Source organism: Chenopodium quinoa, unplaced genomic scaffold (assembly GCF_001683475.1).
Source record: "Chenopodium quinoa cultivar QQ74 unplaced genomic scaffold, ASM168347v1, whole genome shotgun sequence".
Classification (NCBI taxonomy): Eukaryota; Viridiplantae; Streptophyta; class Magnoliopsida; order Caryophyllales; family Amaranthaceae; genus Chenopodium; species Chenopodium quinoa.
This window is the reverse complement of record NW_018745024.1, coordinates 9,443,113-9,464,973: the sequence shown is the minus strand read 5'-3', so window position 1 is coordinate 9,464,973 and position 21,861 is coordinate 9,443,113. Positions and strand designations below refer to the sequence as shown.

Here is a 21,861-nt window from a genome sequence, read left to right as displayed (position 1 = left end):
TTATTATTGTTGTTGTTGTTGTTGTTGTTGTTGTTGTTAATATTATTATTGTTGTTGTTGTTGTTGTTGTTGTTGTTGTTGTTGTTGTTGAGCTTAAAAGAATGAAATTTGACTTTATATTATTAGCAATATCATTAGACGTAAACAACAACAACAACAACAACAACAACAATAATATTAACAACAACAACAATAATATTAACAACAACAACAACAACAACAACAACAATAATAATAATATTAACAACAACAACAATAATAATAATAATCAATAAGTAATAAATAATAATAATAATCATCAATAAATAATAATAATAATAATAATAATAATAATAACAATAATTGAAATAATAATACTAATAATAATAATCAATAAATAATAATAATAATCATCAATAAATAACAATAACAATAATAATAACAATAATAATAATAATAATAATAATAATCAATAAATAATAATCATCAATAAATAATAATAATAATAATAATAATAAAAATATTATTATTATTATTATTAATATGTACATTTGTATATACACATATGTATAGTAATAAATAATCAATAAATAATCAAAGATCACTAATCCGTAGTTAAAAATCACTAATTAATAAGTTCAGTTCAGTTCAGTTCAATTCAGTTCAGTTCAGCTGAATTCAGTCAATCGGAACAGACCTTTAGTATTCCTAAAATTCATGCTATATTGTATAAGAGGACAATAATTCGAAAGATGGATAAAGTAATTCTTTTAGGGTGGTTTTAATTGTGGTTAATTTTTGACAATACAAAAAATGGTTCACTTATGTTGTTGTGTCACTCATTTGTGATTTTTGGCTAAAAGATGTCTCATTTGTTTTATCTAAACACCCAAAAAAAATGTCAAAAAAAAAAGGCAAACGATGAGGCCATCACGTGGAAAACACGTGGCATGAAACAAGGCTTTGTTTCCGGCATTCCTTTGATTCTCTGTAACACCCAAAAAAATCAAAATGTCCCTCGAAAACTGCACTTCATTTTGAATTTGAAATGCATCGAATCCATCCAATTCCACCAAACTTCAAAAATCAAAAACCCTACTCCACCCTTTAAACCCCTCTTTTTCTCTCTCCTCCTACTCTCTCTCACTCTTTTTCAAAAAAATTCCCAATTTTATTTATCTCCTCTTTTTATCAGCCGTTCAAATAAACCCTAGAAATTCCCAATCACCTCACATTTTCAATCTTCTTCACCCCACCATTAAACAAGACCCTTATTTGATTCAGACCCACTTTACTATGGCAAAAAAGAAACCTACCCATCAAACTCAAACCCCACAAAATCCCACAAAAATGGAGGAAAACAACCATCAAACTACCGCCGCCATTGATGACCCTTCTGCAAATGACAAGGATAAGCTCAAAAGCTTGCATTCTTTGAATGCAATGCTTCTTAAGGAGACTGTTGAGAAGCGGCAGGAGATTAAATCGCTTGACTCGGAGTTGACTCGGTGTAAATCGGAGGTTGAAGCGTTGAAGGCTGAGTTGACTCGGGTGAAGGATGAAGGGGCTGAAGCGGAGGTGGTGAAGGAGGTTGTGTCTGTTTTCATGGAGTCGGAGATGGTGGGGTTGTTGAGGAGAGAGAAAGAAGGGGTTGAGAAGAGGTTGGAGGAAGTGGAGAGAGAAATGGGGGTTGTTGTGAAGGAGAGAGAAGAGATGGAGAAGGCAAAGTTTGATGGTGATTATGAGATTGGATTGATGAAGAAATTGGAAAATGATCTTAGGAATGAGATTAGAAGAGAGAAAGAGGGTGTAAATCAAGCGATTCGAGAGCGAAATGAGTTGAATCATGAGTTGGGTGTTCGAGCTGAGGAGATTAATGGATTGAAGGAGAAGATTGGTGTGGCGGAATCGAAAGAGAGGAATGTTGTTAAGGAGTTGGAAGGGTTGAAGGTGAAGTATGAGGTTTCGGCGAAGGCGGTGAAGGAGAAGGAGGAGGAAGTTGAGAGGATGAGGAGTGAATTGAGTTTGATGGAGAGGAACTGTGAGGGTTTGAAGGGAGAAATCGAGGGTTTGAGTGGCGAGAAGGAGGCGGTTTCGAGAGCGAATGATGAGTTGTGTGACGAGAGGAGGAAGAACAATGCGAGAATCAGTGAATTGGAGAAGGAAATTGAGCAATTGAATGGTGTTGTTTTGAGTGTTAGGGAGGATGAGGAGAAATGGCGGGAGAAGTTTTTCGAATTGGAGAAGAGTAATGCTGGGACAGTGGCGGAATTGGAGGAGGCTAAGAAGGGTGTGAGTGATTTGCTTGAGGAAAAGAATGAGAAGAAGAGGGAGATTGAGAGGTTGAAGGGTGAGAAATCGAGTGTCGAAGCGAGGTTGGGAGAGGTAGAAAAGGAGCTTGAGAGTGCAAATCAAGTTAGGGAAGAACTTGTTGAATTGAAGAGTAAGTTCAAGGAGGTGAACAATGTAGTTTGTGGGTTGAAGAATGAGTTGTTACAGGCTCAAGGAGAGTTGTCATTGGTGAAAGAATCGAATTCGAATAATGTCGAATTGAACAAGAAATTAGCCTCTGAAATTGATGATCACAAGAGTGAATTAACCCGAGTTACTAAGGAAAGGGATGAGGTTGAGAAGGCCTTAGATGAGGAGAAGAAGAATGGGGTGACTTTAGAGGTTAAGGTATCGGAAATTTCGAAAAAATTGGAGGATGTGATTGAGGATTTAAGGACTGCTAGTGATACCCTTGTAGGAGAAAAGAAAGAGATTGAGAGCAAGTATAACAAACTGAAGGAAGATAAGGAGTTGATTGAGAAGGATTTTGCTACACACAAGGGGATAGTCAATGAGTTAGAGGATACAATGAAGGCGAAAACTGAGATGTTCGAGTTGGTTGTGTCTATGGTGCGAAACACTGTCAATCAACTGTCAATGGAAAACGGGAAGAGAGGTGATGATGCAGGGATCAAGGCGGCGAATGAGAGGAGCATCAGTGGTGAATTGAAACCGATTTTGTCGGAATTGGAGGCGATGAGGTCGGTTTTCAAGAAGAGGGATGAGAAGGTAGGAGAGGTGCAACAAAAAATGGAGAGTTTGCAATACTCTTTGTTGGAGGAAAGGAAGAAGAAAAGCTTCTGGACTTTGGTTTCTTCTGCAACAACAATTTTGGCTGCTGTTGTTTCATTTGCTTATGCTTCAAGGGTTCGTTGATTGGTGAATAGTGAAAATCCTTTTTGCTAAAAAAAAAAAACTTTAGAATGACAAAAATAGTTGACAATTGAAAACTAGGATGTTTTCTTCTTCTATGAAAGAATGACTGTTTAATTTTGTTTTACTTACTACTACTAGTATGTTTTTGATGAAAAGTAAATTTTGCAATGCAATAATAATGAAAGATTATGATGGTAATGCATTAATGCATGCATCTTGTATTCTTGTTTGGTGCAATTAAATTCCATCCGTGTTATCGTTTAGGTGTACTCGGAAACATAATAGAACGGGCATTCCATCCGTGTTATCGTTTAGGTGTACTCGGAAACATAATAGAACGGGCATAGTCGTATTCGCATTGACAACGACAAAGGAACAAATGGTACGGAATTATAATAGCTGTTTTCAATTTGAGAAAGGGAGATATATTGTCCTATGAATAAATCCAAAGTCCAACCACCAACAATGATGAAATTATTAAGGGGAGTGTAGGGTGTTGTATACTACTATTTCAAGGTTTAGAAGTGTATAACGTGGAGTCCAAAATCTCAACTAAGAAAAGAATCAATCAATCAATGTAACTTGTTTGGCAATTTGCTTTACTATGCCAAAAAAATCCAACTACAATCAAATCATATTCTCTATTTTTAAAAGCACACTTTCAAATTGCATGCTTTCATAGACCACACAATTTTACTATTCAGTTTTCAGGCCCTCCCTCCCTCATTCAGGAAAAAAGGAAGAAAAAAGTGAGTGTGACAAATGTTGATCACATCAAATTGATGATGATTTAAGTAAGAATAATTGCCTCTGTCTTTCCAATCATTTCAATTAGACTCATTAGAAGTTCCAAAACAATCGAATTGAAACCATGAGCTAATGGTTAGCTAATACTCAGTACGGAGAACTCCTTACTGAGTAGTGTCTATTACGGACTTACAGAGTTGGATTTTTTGATCTGATGGGTGTGAGAGTTTGATGCTGTTCGAGGAATCGGTAACTATTTAAAGGGATGCAAAGCAGTTGGTTTTAATTACAGTGAATTACAGCTTTAGAGGTCTGCTGGTGTACAAATACCGCCTCAACTGTGTGCTTGCACTCTTGCAGGGGTAGCATTTAGGCACACTGCAAATCAAAAGAAGATGAAAAAAGAACAGAGAAGATACACGGACCAAATTGACAGAAAAGAATTAATGAGGTAGACTAGTAGAATCTAGTAAAACATTCAAAAACTCTCTTAAGAAACTTCACCAGATCTAACAGAAGTGAAATCCCCTATGATACTTCAAAACTCGCCTGCACCTCTGCCCTTACGCCTTGTGTTAGGGAAGGAGAGTATGCGCGAATTCATTCCAACAAATAATCCAAAATACAAATATGACAGCTTGCTGAGTAAAACAAAGAGGCATGAAAACAGAAGTTGCCGAGTAAAGAGTTTCAAGAACATCAAACAAGAGAATTGATCATAGAAGGATAAATAGCATAAGATTGATCAGCACACTTTTACATTAAATATATTGAAGATATATATATATGTATACACATACAGATTTTACAGTATCTATGAAGAAACATGTTGCCCATGTTCTTTAATTAGTACTATACTACTATTAGCGTAGTTGCAAGCTCCATTCGGCAGAAGCACCGCAGCCTGTCTAGTGATCTACTCCTCCACCTTTTCGGCCAGAAGCAAAAAGAAACAACCAGCAATTGCCCCGAATTGCTCACAACTCTGTAAAGACCTACTACTACTATCAACTTCATACAGTAATGGAAACTGCCCAGTTTTAAGCAATTCCACAACTATCAAACGACACTACTAAAATTCAGTTTTAAGCCGTTCTGCACCAACAAGAAAGCCCAGCAATCATCGCTTGGACCACTGAAGGCAGCAACTAATTATCTACCCATACGTATTAAACAGATATCAAAGAGAATAATTAGCACTACTCACATAGTAAGTTGCACACTAGGAGGAGCGAGGTGCCCCAAAGTGACCTGTATTAACCTTTCTTTTGTCGTCTGATTGAACTAGCTACCCATTAAGACCCATGAAGTCCCGGATTTCATCCATGACAGTGTGGAAGTGACAGTTATTTGGCAACAAGTAGAACCCAATTGTTGCCTCCTCCAAATATAGAAGCTTCACATTTTGGCCATTTTTTTTCAGCCCTTCTACATAGGCCAATTGCCAATCTTGAATAAGATCCAACCCCGCCACCACCACAAGACTCTTAGGAAACTTCAATCCTTTGAGGCTTCGACCATGGGGACCAAATGGATTGCATGCTGGATGGTCCCGAGTTTCCCCTTCAGGAAGAAATGCTCTCCAATACCAATCACGGTCTTGCAAAGTCACAAAATATTTCCCATCCAAACGATCTTCAGATTTAGTTCTCTCTTGTCCACCAAACATAGGATTGAGAAGAATGTTTCCAAGAATTTCAACATCAGAATCAACTGCTTGTACAGCAACATTGTGAGCTATATTGCCACCAGAACTATCTCCGGCCAAGTATATATGTACTTTTGAGTCCTTACTCCGGAGCCAATTCCTTGAGTTCACCCACTTGAGAACAGTCCATCCATCATCATAGGCACAAGGATACCTATTTTCAGGGGCACGCCGATAGTTCACAGAAATCACAACAGCCTTACAAACCCCAACTAACCGCCGACAAAGTATGTCATATATAGCACTACTGGCAGACGAATGAGCAAAGCTCCCCCCATGAAAGAAGATTATCACCGGAACAACAACATCAGACTCAACAGGCTTTTCAAGATCAATAATACTCCACACTTGTCTGGATTCTTGTTCTTGGTCTTCTTGTTCTTGTTCTACTTCTTCAGCTATGGCTGGACGATATACCCTGCAACGGAGGCTTGTACAACGATCAACGATAACATCAAAGGAAATAACACCATCAACCGGCTTCGTATCAGCCGGAACTTTACGATCAAGGTATTCGGCCAGGTAACGATTAAAAGTGCCATCAGGACGCCGAAGCATATTGTAATGCACTTTGAAATTTTGGATCAGGATCCATGTATTCAGTGGTACAACCCTCTATACATTACAAGAAACAAACAATTCAACAAATATCAACTTCCCTGGCCATTTTTAACAATATCAAACATAAGAACACAAAATTAACAAAACCCCAAATCAAATTCAACATTAATCGTACAAGAAAAAAATCTCTATTTCCACATTTAGGCATTACCCAATTAGCTCAAATTGATCAGTACAAAATTAGCAAAATTAGCTTTCTTGCTATAATTACTTAATTGCAGAATATAAACCCTATAATTAGTCATACCCACCAACAAAATGAACCCAATTCAGTTTGAGAAAGACTTGAACCTAAAAACCCCCAAATGCTAAAAATTGCTACTAAAGTACTAAATTAACAAAAACAGAAACAAATTAAACGCATAAAAGACAAAAAGATGCAATTTTTTTTGGCCAGATAGCAGTAATTATCCCTCAAATTAAACCCCAGCAAAACTGAAATTACATCAGACCCAGAAAAATTAAGATATCTGAACACAATTAAATAAGCCAAAATTAAGATTAAAAAATACGAAAAAGGTGAAAAATTACCTTAGACTCATTAACATTAACTTCATTATTTCCAGCCATAGAGTGAGAATCTTGCGAAGAACTCAAAAATCCAGATAAAATCTCCAAAAACCCAACTCAGATAACATCAGAAATTCAACATAAATTGGTTTCAAAAAAAAAAAAAAAAGAAATTCAACATAAATCTAACACAGAACGCGTGAAAAGGACAAGAAAATTAAAGAAGCAGCAAAACCCAGAAAATTATTTATTTATAATTATTATTTTATTTGTTTTTTTTTTTTAATTTAGAAGTGATGGGGGTTGAATTGTTGAAAGTAGGAGTAATAAATAAAGAAGAAGAAAAAAAGTGGGCAGAATAATAACCAGTGTGGAAGTAGCTGCAATTTGAAAAGATACTTAAGATTAAAGGGAAATAAATAAAAATAAAAAAAATTCAAAATAAAATAAAAAGGGGTTTTAATTTTTCTTTTTTTGTTCTGCAACAAAACAGAGGAGACAAAGACAGGGAAGAAAAGAAGAGGAGGGGGAGGAGAGAGAAAGAGGGTGTGCAGGATAAAAACGTGAGGCGTAAAATAGTGACAACGCATATGCCACGGCTAACTAGCAAGTGGGGCGAATTGAATTTGGACACTATTGAAGAACAACAAGATGAAGAAGAAGAACAAAGAGGAGAGAGAAAATTAAAAAAAGTTTTTATTTTTTGAGGTGTTGAAGAAGCTATTTTTGTAGGGTCTTATCAAAGTTGGATATTAATTCAGATTTTAACAAATTTGGTGACGATATGGGTTTTTGATTTTTTTTTTTATTTAATTGTTTTTGTTGTTTATTTGGTAAGTGATGAGGAATACCGACCTCCTAGTCCGTTTTGACGAGCTAGGAGGGAGGGGTCGAGGGGGGAGATTGGGGAGTAACTGAGTATGGAGGGTTTGAACGGTCTTGAAGATTAGTTGGGTTCAGAAAGTGAGGGAATTAAGGATTGACGAATTGTGTTTAATGTATGAGATTTGATGGGCGATGAAAATCTTAGAGAGGGATTTAACTTTTATTGAGGTTTTGTTTTATGTGATTTGTCGGTTTCGGTTTGTGATTAATTTTTGGCGTTTTCTATTCACGTAGATAATGGATGCGTGATTTGTAGCTATATGCTAAAAAATAAGCTATTAGCATGTTAATTGAATTTCCAATTCTATCACTTTCATTAATTATATGTTTTGAGAGAAACTAATGGCCAATATTTGATTTTGATGGTACATGGCTTAACTCCACAAACATAGCCTTAGGTTCAGGTTCACCTAGTTTAGTATCTGGTCAAGTCAATTTTGAATTCAGTAAGGTTTGACCCAATTATTTTCAACTTTTTTCAAAGTCGACTATTTATATTAGGTATAGCCGTATGCCCGTATAGGTGTATGTATATGTCTTAAATCAATTATCGTGGGGGGCTTGTTGTGGGAGAATCATATTAACACTTTTATGGTTTAATCTAGCCACTATTTTAGAATTCTTACGAACCTCAAGATCAATAAAACTCTCCTTTAATATCGACTTTTGTTAAACGTAATTAACTCTTTAGCGAATGGTGTAATTTTTTTTGATGTACGTAATTAACTCAATAGCGAACAGTGTAGTATTGATAGAGTATGAAACATATTCTTGTGCTTAACCATCAGCTTAAGCTTTGGTTGAATTAGTCTTTTATTGTGGTATCAGAGCCAGCGTGATACAAAAGTCATGGGTTCAAATCTCATTTATCCCTCCTTTCAATGTGGAATATAAAACGATGAGTGTGATGGGGCCCATACTAATTCCAAACTCCAAGCCCAACAGGCTCTCATGTGAGGGGACATGATAGAGTATAAAAATATTCTTGGACTTCAACCAAAAGCTCAACCATTGGCTTGAGCTTTTGGTTGAGTGCAACCTTTAACAAATATCTAAAATTCTTATCCTTTGATATATTTTTATTATTATTATTATTATTATTATTTTGACAATATTTGATTTCTTTAATTTTATTGTATTTGTTATAACAAAACTTGTGCACTACTTTCACAATTTATTGAGTACCAAAGTCACAATAAAATATGGTAGTTTTTTAGACGTTACATCTTAATATATGCTACAATTTTATTTTTTTGAAAAGATGCTACAATAATTTAAATATGGTTTAATAAGTAGTAATTTTTAGGGGTCTGCCCTCTATCGGTCTGTGATACTTGTCATCTATTAATTACGAAATATTACTATAACAGAGATGCTAATATCATTATTGTCCACATGTTACTTTTTAAAAAATTTCCCCCGTCAAAATACAAAGATGATGTTATATTTTTAGAAACATGGAAACAAAAAATCCCACTTTTCACCGATCTTCCTTAAAAAAATTCAACCTTTTGATTTTCCCTAAACAAACCCACCTTTACCCCTATCTAAAGATCCATTTGACCTGTAATTTCTTTTAAATCTCTTTCCTCCCACCATGGCCACCCCCTTCCATGGCTACCGACCACCAAAGCCCCACCCATTGTCGCCTGTGATAGATGTAACCACATCCCTACTCATTTCCACCCTAAAACTCCCTAAACCTAACGAAACCCTCGCCACCACCCAAATCGCCAACCACCAAAACACGTACCTCCACTCCCGCCAGCCGCCACAAAACCCCCATCAAGTTGCACTTCCCTCCACCTCACTAGCTCACTAACCACAACATCAATACTCACAAACGACAAAAATCAAACCAAATCACAGCATCATCCACCACAAACCCTCACCACCAGACCCACGACCACCACCTATCAACCGTGCACCACTGCCCTGTCTCGCAACTAGCAGTGTCGCATCAACGCGCCTCCATTGCAGCACCCCTAGTCCTTGGCATCTCCCTCGCTCAATCACCAACTAGCCTACCAAGCTACCCCGATAACCTCACCAACTCAACAAATCACCGCCGCACAACCACCAGTCCACCACTAGCATTCACTAAAGCATAGCAACCCGCAAAAAGCTCCAATTCAGCCCAATTTCAAATTAATTGTGGAGCGGACAACAATTTTCGGAGTGGTTTGTGGTGCTTTCGGGAGTGTATGTTGGGGTTATGATTAGTAATTAGGGCTTTGGGGGTTGGGTTGCCGGAGAAGGAGATGTGGGGATGAGGAGGGGAAGGGTGGGTTGTTCCGATCGGAACGACGGCGTAGGAGTGGTCATTTAGGCCGTAAAGGAGGACTAGGGGCTTTGATTTTTTTATTTTAATTATTAAAAAACAATAGACCTGTTAAAAGCTGACACATGACATATAACCTACAAAGGTTGATCATTGACAAATAATGGATCTTTAGATGAAGATTGGGGTTAAAGGTGGAATTGTTTTGGGAAAATAAATACGTTGAAATTTTTAGGGATGACCAGTGAAATGTGTTTTTTTTTTTGGAGCTACCATATTATTTTTTTAAAAAAAATTTGAATATTTGAACCTTTTACATTACAATTACAACCTATCAATTTATTCTAGAAATTGAAAGAATTTAAATTAGCACACTAATAAATGACTTCCTACATTGAATCATATTAAGCGACGTTGAACATGTACCATATCATACTTTTTATGAAATTCTTAAATTACAAATATTTTTTTATACAAGGTGCATGATTCTTACAAGTATTTTAATTCATGTATAATAGCCATTTTTTTTTATTAAAAGTTACAAATTACAAATCTAACTTTTATGTAAAGTGTTCATCGTACGAGTTTTAACCTAGTATTCACAAATAGGGGAAAAAAAGCCAAGGAAACTAGAAGAATTCGTTTTTTTTTTTGGAAAATTTGATGTTTAATACGTAGTATTAGTTGTTAAGTAAAATAAATATAGAATAGTAAATGTGGATTAATGTGGTTGAATAAAAGGAAGGCAACGAGAAATTTAGGGCCTGTTATGATTTACTGAATTAAGATGAACTGAATTGAACTGATTGGAGTTGAATCGAATTGAATATTTTATGAGATAAGAAAATTAGAAACTGAACTGAAATGAACTGAAATTAAGATGAAGAGAACGAGCCCTTAGCATTGTTTGTCTTAAAATAAAATAAAACAAATGCAAAAACACCATTTTTTTTAAACGGTTGAAAATGGAGGAAGTTCCCATGGGAATTTTAACTTGTAGGTAAGTCAAAATTCTCATGTTTTGAGGAAAGTCAAAATTCCCATGAATTGTCATTGCTCTCATTTTTATTTTTTGTGTCAAACATGAAGTCCAAAATAAAATTGATGGGAATTATGAATGCTCATAAGAAATTAAGCTAACTACTCGTACACTCGTACTAAACACCACCTTATCCAAAGTAAACTACGAAGTAAAAAAAAAAAAAAAAAAAGTACAAGTGTGTCAAATAACAAATCATAATGAACATCACAATTATAAGCTAGAAAATCCAACAATCTAAATGATGTTTAAGGGCTTGTTCTCATTAACTGAAATGAGCTAAAGTGAACTGAACTGAACTTATTAGATCGAGTTGAACTGAACTGAACTAAAATGAATATTTTATAAGAGAAGGAAATTAAGAACTGAACTGAACTGAACTGAACATATTAGATTTGAGTTGAACTAAACTGAAATGAAAATAATCGTATGAGAACAGGCCGCCCTAAGTCCATCAAATTCTGTAAAACCCAATCGTTTTTTTAGATTTATTTTCCTAAGTTTATATTGTGCATGAAATTACTAACTATCTCCTTTTTTGCAACAATAAACTAATATTTTGTGTTTGATAAAGTAAAAAATGAATCAAGATGAATTTAGCTCAAAATTAGGGCATATTCTGATTGACTGAATTGAGTTGAACAGAACTAAACTTATTAGAGTTGAGTTGAATTGAACTGAATATTTTATAAGAGAAGGAAATTAAGATAATAAATGAACTAAACTGAACTGAACTAAATTGTCGAACTGAACTGAACTTAATGGAGCTGAACGGAACTAATTAAATTGAAATGAACTGAACTGAAATAAGCTAAAGAGAACATGCCTTTAGATAATTGTGGATAAGATCGGGTTTTATATCAAGTATTCGAGCCGAGAATTCAAATTGGCTAGTTCGAATGCGTGCACAAAAATAGTGCCGTAAACCCTAAGTCCAAAAGAGTGGCTAAGTGGGTCATAACTCTAGTACAAATTGCAATCGTGCAATTGTGCAAGTGCTTAAGGAAAAAAAAAAAAAAAAAAAGTCTGTAAAGAAACTGATTTTTACTGTCACCTCAATTACAGCTCACTCCAAAAATTAATTGCCAACACGTGACATTGAGACAACTGATTAAAATAGATCACGCGATAGCCTCTTTCGTAGTTGCTACTACTCACTTAATGATTCATGATCACAAACCACAAAGGTGCAAATCTAGAATACCCAAAACAAGCAATCAAAAAATCAACTGGTAGTAATTTTTGTTCTCCACATGCTAACCATATGTGGACCTACTAGCATACCACTACCAATTGTACTTCAATTTTTTTAATTTTTTAGTATTATTTTTTAATTTAAAAAAGTTCATGAAGATAAGGACAATAGTAATAAAACAAATTGTTAAGAACTTTATTTTATGTCACATCATCCAAATATATACATATCTCTTTTGATAGATGTCATTTTAACAATAAATGAACCAATCAAATAGTTTTATCTATGGGATTCATTGTCAAATTAATATTATTAACATGATTATTCACAATAAAAAATCCTCGATTAATCTTTACTTCATATTATTAAAAGATACTTCCTCCGTTTTTTTAATATTACACCACATCATAAATATTGCACCATTTCTATTTTAGGAAAATAAATTCTTGTGTTCACACTACAAATACCAAATATACCCTTACTTTTCAACACATGATTAGGGCATGTTCCGATTGACTGAACTCAGCTGAACTGAAATGAACTTATTAATTAGTGATTTTTAACTACGGATTAGTGATCTTTGATTATTTATTGATTATTTATTACTATACATATGTGTATATACAAATGTACATATTAATAATAATAATAATAATAATAATCAATAATTAATAATAATAATAATATTATTATTATTAATTATTATTATTATTATTATTATTATTATTGTTATTATTATTATTGTTATTATTTATTGATGATTATTATTATTATTTATTGATTATTATTATTAGTATTATTATTTCAATTATTATTGTTATTATTATTATTATTATTTATTACTTATTGATTATTATTATTGTTGTTGTTGTTGTTGATGTTGTTGTTGTTGCTGCTGTTGCTGCTGTTGTTGTTGCTGTTGCTGTTGTTGTCTTCGTCGTCGTTGTTGTAATAAGAGGTTAAAAGAATAAAATTTGGCTTTATATCATTAGCAATATCATTAGACGTAAATTAAGAGTTGAACTGAACTGAACTGAAGAGAACAGACCCTTAGTTTATGTATACCATCATATGAGCAATCTTGTATTTTTACCTTTCTCTCTCATCCTTTTTTCCACTACCAAAAATCTTAGGCCAACTTCCTATGTGCAATAAAAAAAGAACGGAGGAAGTATAATTCTTTCAAAATACAACGTATGATTATCTATGCTTCAAATATATTTTTATTTTTCTCATAATATATATGTAGTACGTAGTAATGTGGTATTTCTGAATTGAATATACTTCGTTTGTAAATTAAACTATGTACACGCGCGTCTTCATTTTCAAATAAGATGTTTTCTTAAAATTCTGAAGGGTTGTAGTATCAACTTTGCTATAATTTTATCAACATTAAAAAGCATATTATTATTATTACGGCTATAATAAAATTACTAAAATACTTTTTCAAATAGAAATGGTATATAGGGTTTATATCATACTCAATTTTTTTTTTTTTTTCTAAATTTAATTCCTTTTTTGGGAGTAATTGTTTCACAAAATAGTTAAAATCAGGAGAAATTTTTAACAAAGGGAGTAATTGTTCTTTACTTCGTACTTCTTTAACATGAACACTCTATATCTTTACGATCGTCACTGCGTGAAATTTAATAAACATATTTGACCACACTTTTGTTAAACTTTAATTTATGAAAAAATTAATACTACATATATTAACAATATATTTCCAACTAGTATCTCTATTTAAATACAACACTTTTCAATTCAAGCTATGCATTTGTATAGTAATTGATATCTTCAATAATCAAGGGTAAGAAGTGTAAATCGAACTATACTAACAAAAATCAACGTGAATGTATTAGTCCTTATATACTACCTCCATTACATATTATTTGCAACGATTTGATATAAAATACTCTGTAGAAAGGAAAAATGTCTAATAATTGCAAATAATATGTAACGGAAGTAGTATAAATTATAAAGTTAATCAAATTATATTACGAGTACTTGTGTGAACGTGTTACAAGTTAGATGAAACAGAGAAAATATACGTTATACATATCTCCTTAATACAAACAATAATTCACCGTCAAAAATTAATAAGCTAATGCACGAAGTAGGAAGAATATGGGACCTAGAGAGTACTACTCAGTACTCCGTATAGTTTGCATGGACCATTCTAAAAATTCATTGATGGTAACATAGCCACAGTAGGTCTATGGTGGAAGTGGAAGTAGCGATGATCTATCCATCTTGGGCTCTGTAGAGTGTACCCCCTTCACCAATTATTGGACTAGCGCGTTTTTGATCGGTCCAACTAGGGACTCTTTTAGCTGGAGCCCAAACAAATAAATCCGTAAACAGTTATAAACATTTGGATACCAACTAACTTAATTGATCAATGAATTTAGAGTGGTACTTTATACTCGGTGATTAAAGTAGTCATAAAACACCAGTCGATATTACTTGTCTTTCATGACTCTGGACGATAGTAAGATCAAAGAGTTTGGAACATGGGATAATTACCAGATTTAATAATAGTTAAAACAAATGATTACATGAAAAGCCTTATTCCAATAATTTTTTTACAAAAATGAAGAAAATTGTGATAAGCTTTTTGAAAAAGAGATGTATTTTATCTTTAACAAAACTTTGTGCTGATGTGCATGTGCCATTATAGTTATAGCACTAAACAATAAAATTACTTTATGAAATAAACCATGCTTTGTTTTTTGCGAAAGAATTTATACAGTGTCCTTTAGCCACGTTTTTTCAGAAAAGAAACGAAAAGAAATGCTGTACTAATGACCAAAGTTTGTAGTATCAAAGAGACTACACACTAGACCTACTTTGGTGCTCTACCCATCATATAAATACTAATGCGATTAGTGTTTACTATTAGTGCTATCCCTCTTTGAGGGGATAAGATTATAAGAAACGTGTATCGGTACACTTTACATTTTACCTACAAAGTACGGAGTATCTGTTTTCCGCTATAGTACTCCGTATTCTTTTTCAAATTCATAAGAGGAGACTAGAACGTGAGATCTCAAAGTCGAATCACCAACTATTGCCCCCACTAGGCCAAGCTTATTCATTTACGAAGTATGTAGTAATTTTTTAACATTGTTAAACCCAAACCGGAGTTTCACATCAGACAGGTCTAACTTGCTCTAAGCTCTATGGCTCTCTTCACACTCCGTTTTTACCCCCTAAGTATGATCATCATAACATAGCCTAGGCGCCTAGCTAGCAGCCTACCATACTAAGACAAGTCTTGATTATAATGAAAAAACTACATAATACTCGAACTACATCAAATTCTGTCAACTTATAATTGAAACCAAGGGATGTACTTCTCAATCCATTCAATAGCATAATGGTATTGATATTAGTTAAAAGATAAAAAGAAATTGGACAAATGTAACGAAACATGTAGTTTTCAAAAGTCGGTATTTAAGATTGGATACATAAATGGACCATTGTTTGTGAATTTGCTAATTTAACATTCTTCTTTAGCTTCGTTTAGCAAACAGCAATATGTTAGTGGAATTAAGATACAGAAACAAATTCCCCTATAAAATCAACAGATGGTTAGTAATACTAACCAGGCATTGTGCTTGTTACAGCAGATCATCATTCACAGGAATTGTCCCATAGTTCCATGAGTTACAACGAACAGCCAAACAGGTTACGTACAAAATTGCTGGAGCAACTAGGTTGTTCATGAAGATGATGTCCATATGTAAACCTGACCGCCACTAGTAGCACCAGCCAGCATCCCAGCATTGCAGGGGTGAGCATGATACCGACATGGAATAGCAGACATATGAGAGCTTGCCAATGAATGTACTGTCTTTTTTTGTGTCACTGATAGCACATCGACTCTCCTTTTCATATTTCCTATATAAAGATGTGTATCATCCCAACCCCATACAGCCCTGCTCACATCAAACAGCAAAAGAGTTTATATGAATTTCACCTTAAATGGATCAAAGTACAATTAGGGGATCAAACTAATCAAAGTACAATTAGGAAAAGGGCAGAGGTTGCTGCAGTTACACGAAAGAAAACTCGATTTCTGTTAATGCATCATGCATGGACTTACTAAACATTAGTTAAAACATATATCACAGACATTTAAGTACATGGTCAGCCAAATGCCAAAAAATGCAGTCTGTGCAATAAAAATAAACAGTAAGTTACACAAATTAATATACATTAGTTGATGGGCAAAATTTGCAAATGCAAGCAATGTACAGCAAGAAGTGTTGCTTTTTAAAACAAGCAGTTCTACTGAAGTACTGATATAAAAATTTTATACCTGAAAGTAGAAACCCATCTATTCGTCCGATTATCATGGGGAATCATGTACGTATCCTCAAAATTTACACCGCTAAGCACACCAATATTATCATCCAAACTGCACAAGGAAGGGGAAAAAAACATAAGAAGCCAAGGAGCAATTATCAAAAGCTCACTTTCACAAAACAGCTTGCTCGAGAAAACAGGCATCCAAGTCATACACTCAAACTAACCACAGTATTAAAGCTAAATTTCAATGGTCCATGACTCCATGGAATAACAACAGGGATTTTTCAAAACTCAGCTAATTTCCTGAGACAGGAATCAGGAATAGATCTTTGATCTGACAAAGTTTCCAACATCAAGGAAGCCAAAATGTTTGCAAATCAAACAGGATAATCTTTAAATATGTAACTAAGTACCAGGACAAGTTTTCAGAAGAGATGTCAATTAGCTTTCAGCTACTGGAGTCGCAGCGTGTATTACAGCATAAATAGCATTTTGTGCTAATATAATGCATAATATCTCCACATGATAGAATTTAAGGAAAAAAAAAAAAATTAGAATACTTCGCGAAAAAATTGTTATAACTAAGTAAACAAACTACCATAATGGTCAAATACCTTGTTGTTGCCAGGCAACGACCAGATGGAGAGAAATAAGCAGATTGTACAGATCGTGTATGCTTGACAGTCCACATAGCTTTGCGATCAGGAAGTTTATCCTCCATTTTAACTTTCATATTTCTAAGATCCCATAGACAAGCAAAACCATCCGTAGAACTAGTTGCCATGAAATTGGTGTTTGATGGGCTAAAGTCAATGGAGTTTACCCTTGCCTGATGTAAGGGCCAAGAGGCCGAAATCTCCCCTACTCTTACATCAAACATATTTAGACCCCCTGGACCTTCAGCAAAATAAACAGTATTCACATCCTGTGGCTGTTGTGCAAGTGAATAAAAAGCAGACCCATCAACACTCGAGCATACAAGTTCAAACTTCTCCCTCTCAATGTTGACATCCGTAGAAACCCATCATAACAGCTAGAGTATACCTGCACACAAACTTACATCATTACCAAATCAACAAATTAAATGAAGAAAACTCAATTGAAATACAGAATTAGAGAATGATAAAAATCATCCCAAAGATCTGTCAAAAGTCAAAGGTTCAAGCTTCAAACATAAAAGTAAACAATTTCAACATGAAATCATTTTATTGAAGCATAAATATAAATTTCATGTTGAAAATTTATACCTCTACTAGAAACAATTGCACAAAAATTTCAGAAGTTGGTTAACCTACATCCATGGTGTCCGCAGACAGGGTTCAAACTAAATCCCTTATAGATAGATAATGTTTAAGGATGAGAAGGGAAAAAATATAATAAACCATTACAAAACAGACAGCGTTTAAACACTGATAAAGTTGAAGATCCCAGATCACATAATAAATATGAATATCTGTCTTTAAGTACCAACATAAGCTTAGCAAAAAAAAATTCAATTCCAATAAACCTTCAAAGGTAAAAAGCCTACAAACTAGTTGAAAAAACATAATATATAACTGGTTGAAAAAAATGAGTAAAACATTTTATGGCCAAAAATATTATGATTTAAACTTTCAATCAAGCATGAAAAAGGGATTGCTGGAAATCACAAAAGACTGACGACTGACAGTTATCATACAAATTATACAAGATAACGATGACCATTAACATATAATCCAAATAAAAATACATTAATGCCAAGTGATCACCTTTGATAGAGCAAAAGGGTGCACAGAAATCCCAGAAATAGGAGCCAAGTGTGGTTTGTAAAGATGAATCACATCTTCTTCCTCCCCCTTTTGTGGTTTAACATCCCAAAATCCCAATTGCCCATGCTTGTTCCCTACAGCAGCCATAGTCATCTCTGTTGTCGGAAAGAACTGAACAGAAAATATCCTCCCTGGCACGACACGTGCTATGTTATCATATTTTAACTTAAGCGAGAGTGGAGCAAAAGGCTCCTCCAGCTTAACCCTTTCAAACTTTGTGGCAGACTGTGAATAGTCATCCTCATATTCTAATTTTATCTTCCTGGCAGACTGTGAATGCTCATCCCCATCTTCAGATTTGATCTTTCTTGCAGACTGTGAATGGTCATCCCCGTCTTCTAATTTTATCTTTCTGGCACACTGTGTATGGTCATCCTCATTTTCTGATTTTGTCTTTCTTGTAAGTCTAGTGAGTTTTTTTTACCAAAGCCAGGTGTGAACCTTTCCCCTCATAGGCTTGTTCCATACTAGGAGACTCCACAGGCACGGAATTTGATTCCGGCGACCTGGATAGCCAAGAGGATATAGCAGGTGAATCAACTGAACCTTCAGATAGACCAGACAAATCAGGAGGCTTTCCTTGAGTGCGTAGGGAACGACGAATCACAACTGGAGTACTATCAGGCTTGGGCTTCTTTTCTGAGCTCTGCTTGTATGACTTTTCCTCCCTGTGATATATGCCATTTCACATATTAATACCTATACAACCTCACAAACTCCTAATTACCCCCAACCCATAACCCAACTAGAGAAACTTTGACTAGTATTTCATTAATACTTCTATAATTCAATTGCTTGCAATAGTGAGTATATTGAGTAAGTATTTGTATTTCACTTAGATTTAATTTCAACTTAAAACAACTAAAAATAAACTCCCTCTGACCTCCGCTGCTAATAAATATGTCACATTTACAATTACGATTGTAACAATTAAAAAAAGTATTACACTTGATTTAGGGCTGAAGGAAATACATAACATCTCTATTAATCCAACTATCACAGAAATATTATACTATCAAAAACAGAATTAATGAACATCAATTCGAAAAGAAGTCCAATCAACAAAGCCGAAAATAATAGCAATTTCAAGTTGAATAAACATGTTTCTGGGTGTAGTAGCAAATTAGCCCCAACACTTTTATTGCAGGTGTAAAGTAACCCCATAACTTTTACTTGTAACAAATTAACCCCATAACTTAATATAATTGTGCAATCAAAACCTATACATCAAATTTGAGCAAAATCACATTAAAATATATAAATTTCATAAAATATACTCCAATAAAAGACGAAAAAAAGTTAAAAAAATTAATTACATCCAAAATATTGTGCATATACATTATCATACATATTAAATACATACTATAAAATATAGAAATTATCGACACTGAAATATGACAAAGGGCGAAAAAATTAACGGAATTTAGCAAACCATCATACTTGATTAATCTCTTCAATTGCTCACATTTAATTGAAATGGTAAGAAATATAACGCATGTATAATACTCTTAATGCTTATTATTAATACAAAAAATTAGCATGTTTTGATGAATTTATTGTTAAATAATGATGCTCTAATGTACGTTGCACGATATGTTAAGTTATGGGGTCCATTTGCTATAATTAAAAGTTAAGGGGGTAATTTGAACATAGAGTTAAAGTCTTGGTGCTAATTTGCTGTATTTCCCTTTGTTCAATAATTCTCCTTTCAATTAAACTGAAAATGGCATCAATTTCTCTCGCTGAAAATTCAAATTAAACTACGGAGTACAAATTTCACCGAAAAGCATAAAAACAGAAAAACCAAATAAATCAACAGATAAAATGGCAGTAACAAAAAAGAACTTCAAATTCAACAAAACCAAAAATAACCGAAATTTCAAATTCAGTAAACGTCGTTGCAATTACTGAATAATACACCAACTTTCCTCACTCTTTATTCAAATTAAAAGACAAAAATTCATGAAATAGCATAAATTCAAACAAATTAACAGAAAAGGCAATGAATTAAAAATGGAAGGAGAGAGAAAGACCTAAGACGTTTAGAAACGGCGGACAGATCAACAACGTGAGAGTGAATTTTGAGCGAAGCCATAACTTGGGAGTTGCGCTTGATATTCTCGAGTCTCTTACGTTCGTACTCCGTCATTTCATCGGAATCCGCCATTGCCGCCGGCGAGGAGAGAGAAAGACAAGGGTTTCAATTTTTGTAAGAATTTTTAGGGTTTTTAAGACTTTGTGCGGTTGGTTATGTGTAAATGTTGTTTTTGCGGGAAAATGCAACTGGCGGGAATTCTTTTTCTTTTTTTTTTTTAATTAAAAAATTAATTAATGATGTTGGGATATTTGATTAAGGACATACGTGGATGGGTCAGTTGCCATACGTGTGGAGCTTACTCACTAGTTTACATATCATACATTACCTTTTGCCTTCTTTGATGTTACTAATGTAATGTATGTTGTGTTTTAATTAAGGAAGTTCTAGTTTATTAGAGTATATCCAACAATTTAACCAACCACAACAAACAACAATAATAAGAGTTTATCTATTAAGGAAATCATTGAGAAAATGTCCCCATATAATAGAGTTTGATCCAGCAATTATAACTCACAAATCGTAGCAGCAAAGAACAATCACACTATTAAAGATGAAGCCTTGATGTTCCGAACATGTGGTTAAAGTTGGACCAAATCAGATCATGAATGAGTTCGATCGAAAGTGTTTTTATAGGATTGTACATTGAAAAACGTGAAGTACCTGCACTTTGAAAACCCTATGCGTTTATCTTCTTCTCTCACCAATTTTTACCTCATCTTAATCTCACTATACTGTCTACAAGTGAGCCAACAATGACTTTATGTTGCCCATCCAATTTCACGGCAAAAGTCAAAGTAAATAAAGTACATTTGGGTATAGGGCCTGTTCTCTTCAGATTATTTTCAGTTCAGTTCAGCTCCAATCAGTTTAGTTCAGTTTTTAATTTTCTTCTCTCATAAAATATTCAGTTCAGTTTAGCTCAGCTCCAATAAGTTCTATTCAGTTTTTAATTTCCTTTTCTCATAAAATATTCAGTTCAGTTCAATTGAGTCAATCAAAACAGACTCTAAGTATACTATTTGTCCCAAAAAAGTCACCAATTAGAATGGGCTTCTTCATAGAAGAAAGGACCCATAACCCAACACGCATAAATAAAGAAATTGAAAACAGTATACCACCTCCACTTCCAATTAATCCTACGAGGAACACACCTGTTCCCTCCATCTTAATTTCAGTTCTCTTCAATTTCTAATTTCCTTCCCTCATAAACAATTCAGTTTAGTTCAGTAAATCAGAACAGAACCTTAGAGTTTTACACAATTACACCGTATTATTTGCACGCAAACTAACAACGCACAAGAGTAAAAAGGTTAATAGAATGAGACTAGTAGAGTAAGGACGTTTTTTTTCAGCTTATTTTCAATTCAGTTCAGCTCTAATAAGTTCAGTTTAGTTCATGGTTAAAATCTAGTTAGAACCAGAACTAGTCCTTCATGGTTTATCCACAATGAAGTCGTCTACACCCCGAA

The 21,861-nt window shown here is 34.1% G+C and overlaps 3 protein-coding genes across 3 annotated transcripts; 1 reads left to right on the top strand and 2 right to left on the bottom strand.

The window, feature by feature from the left end:
* The first annotated feature begins 908 nt into the window (after window positions 1–908).
* LOC110708559 (M protein, serotype 5-like) lies at window positions 909–3,423 on the top strand. Its single transcript, XM_021886724.1, has one exon. It carries the CDS (start codon window positions 1,276–1,278, stop codon window positions 3,184–3,186), a length of 1,911 nt encoding a protein of 636 aa, XP_021742416.1. The 5' UTR covers window positions 909–1,275; the 3' UTR covers window positions 3,187–3,423.
* A 1,222-nt stretch (window positions 3,424–4,645) lies between these two features.
* LOC110708561 (gibberellin receptor GID1C-like) lies at window positions 4,646–7,443 on the bottom strand. The gene is made up of 2 exons (XM_021886726.1): window positions 6,794–7,443; window positions 4,646–6,256 (listed from the first exon to the last, which is right to left on the bottom strand). The coding sequence occupies exons 1-2, from the start codon at window positions 6,830–6,832 to the stop codon at window positions 5,222–5,224; spliced, it is 1,074 nt and encodes a 357-aa protein (XP_021742418.1). The 5' UTR covers window positions 6,833–7,443; the 3' UTR covers window positions 4,646–5,221.
* An 8,188-nt stretch (window positions 7,444–15,631) lies between these two features.
* LOC110708558 (WD repeat-containing protein 76-like) lies at window positions 15,632–20,892 on the bottom strand. The gene is given in 7 exon segments (XM_021886723.1): window positions 15,632–16,113; window positions 16,497–16,595; window positions 17,101–17,494; window positions 17,497–17,530; window positions 18,235–18,714; window positions 18,716–18,962; window positions 20,328–20,892. Coding segments are annotated over 7 exon segments (1,605 nt in total). The 5' UTR covers window positions 20,462–20,892; the 3' UTR covers window positions 15,632–15,896.
* Window positions 20,893–21,861: the final 969 nt, after the last annotated feature.

Coding starts and splice junctions, on each gene's coding strand:
- LOC110708559 (XM_021886724.1), top strand. CDS start 1,276: ATGGCAAAAAAGAAACCTACCCATCAAACTCAAACCCCACAAAATCCC.
- LOC110708561 (XM_021886726.1), bottom strand. CDS start 6,832: ATGGCTGGAAATAATGAAGTTAATGTTAATGAGTCTAAG. Junction 6,257..6,793: donor TTAATGTTAATGAGTCTAAG/GTAATTTTTCAC, acceptor TGTAATGTATAG/AGGGTTGTACCACTGAATAC.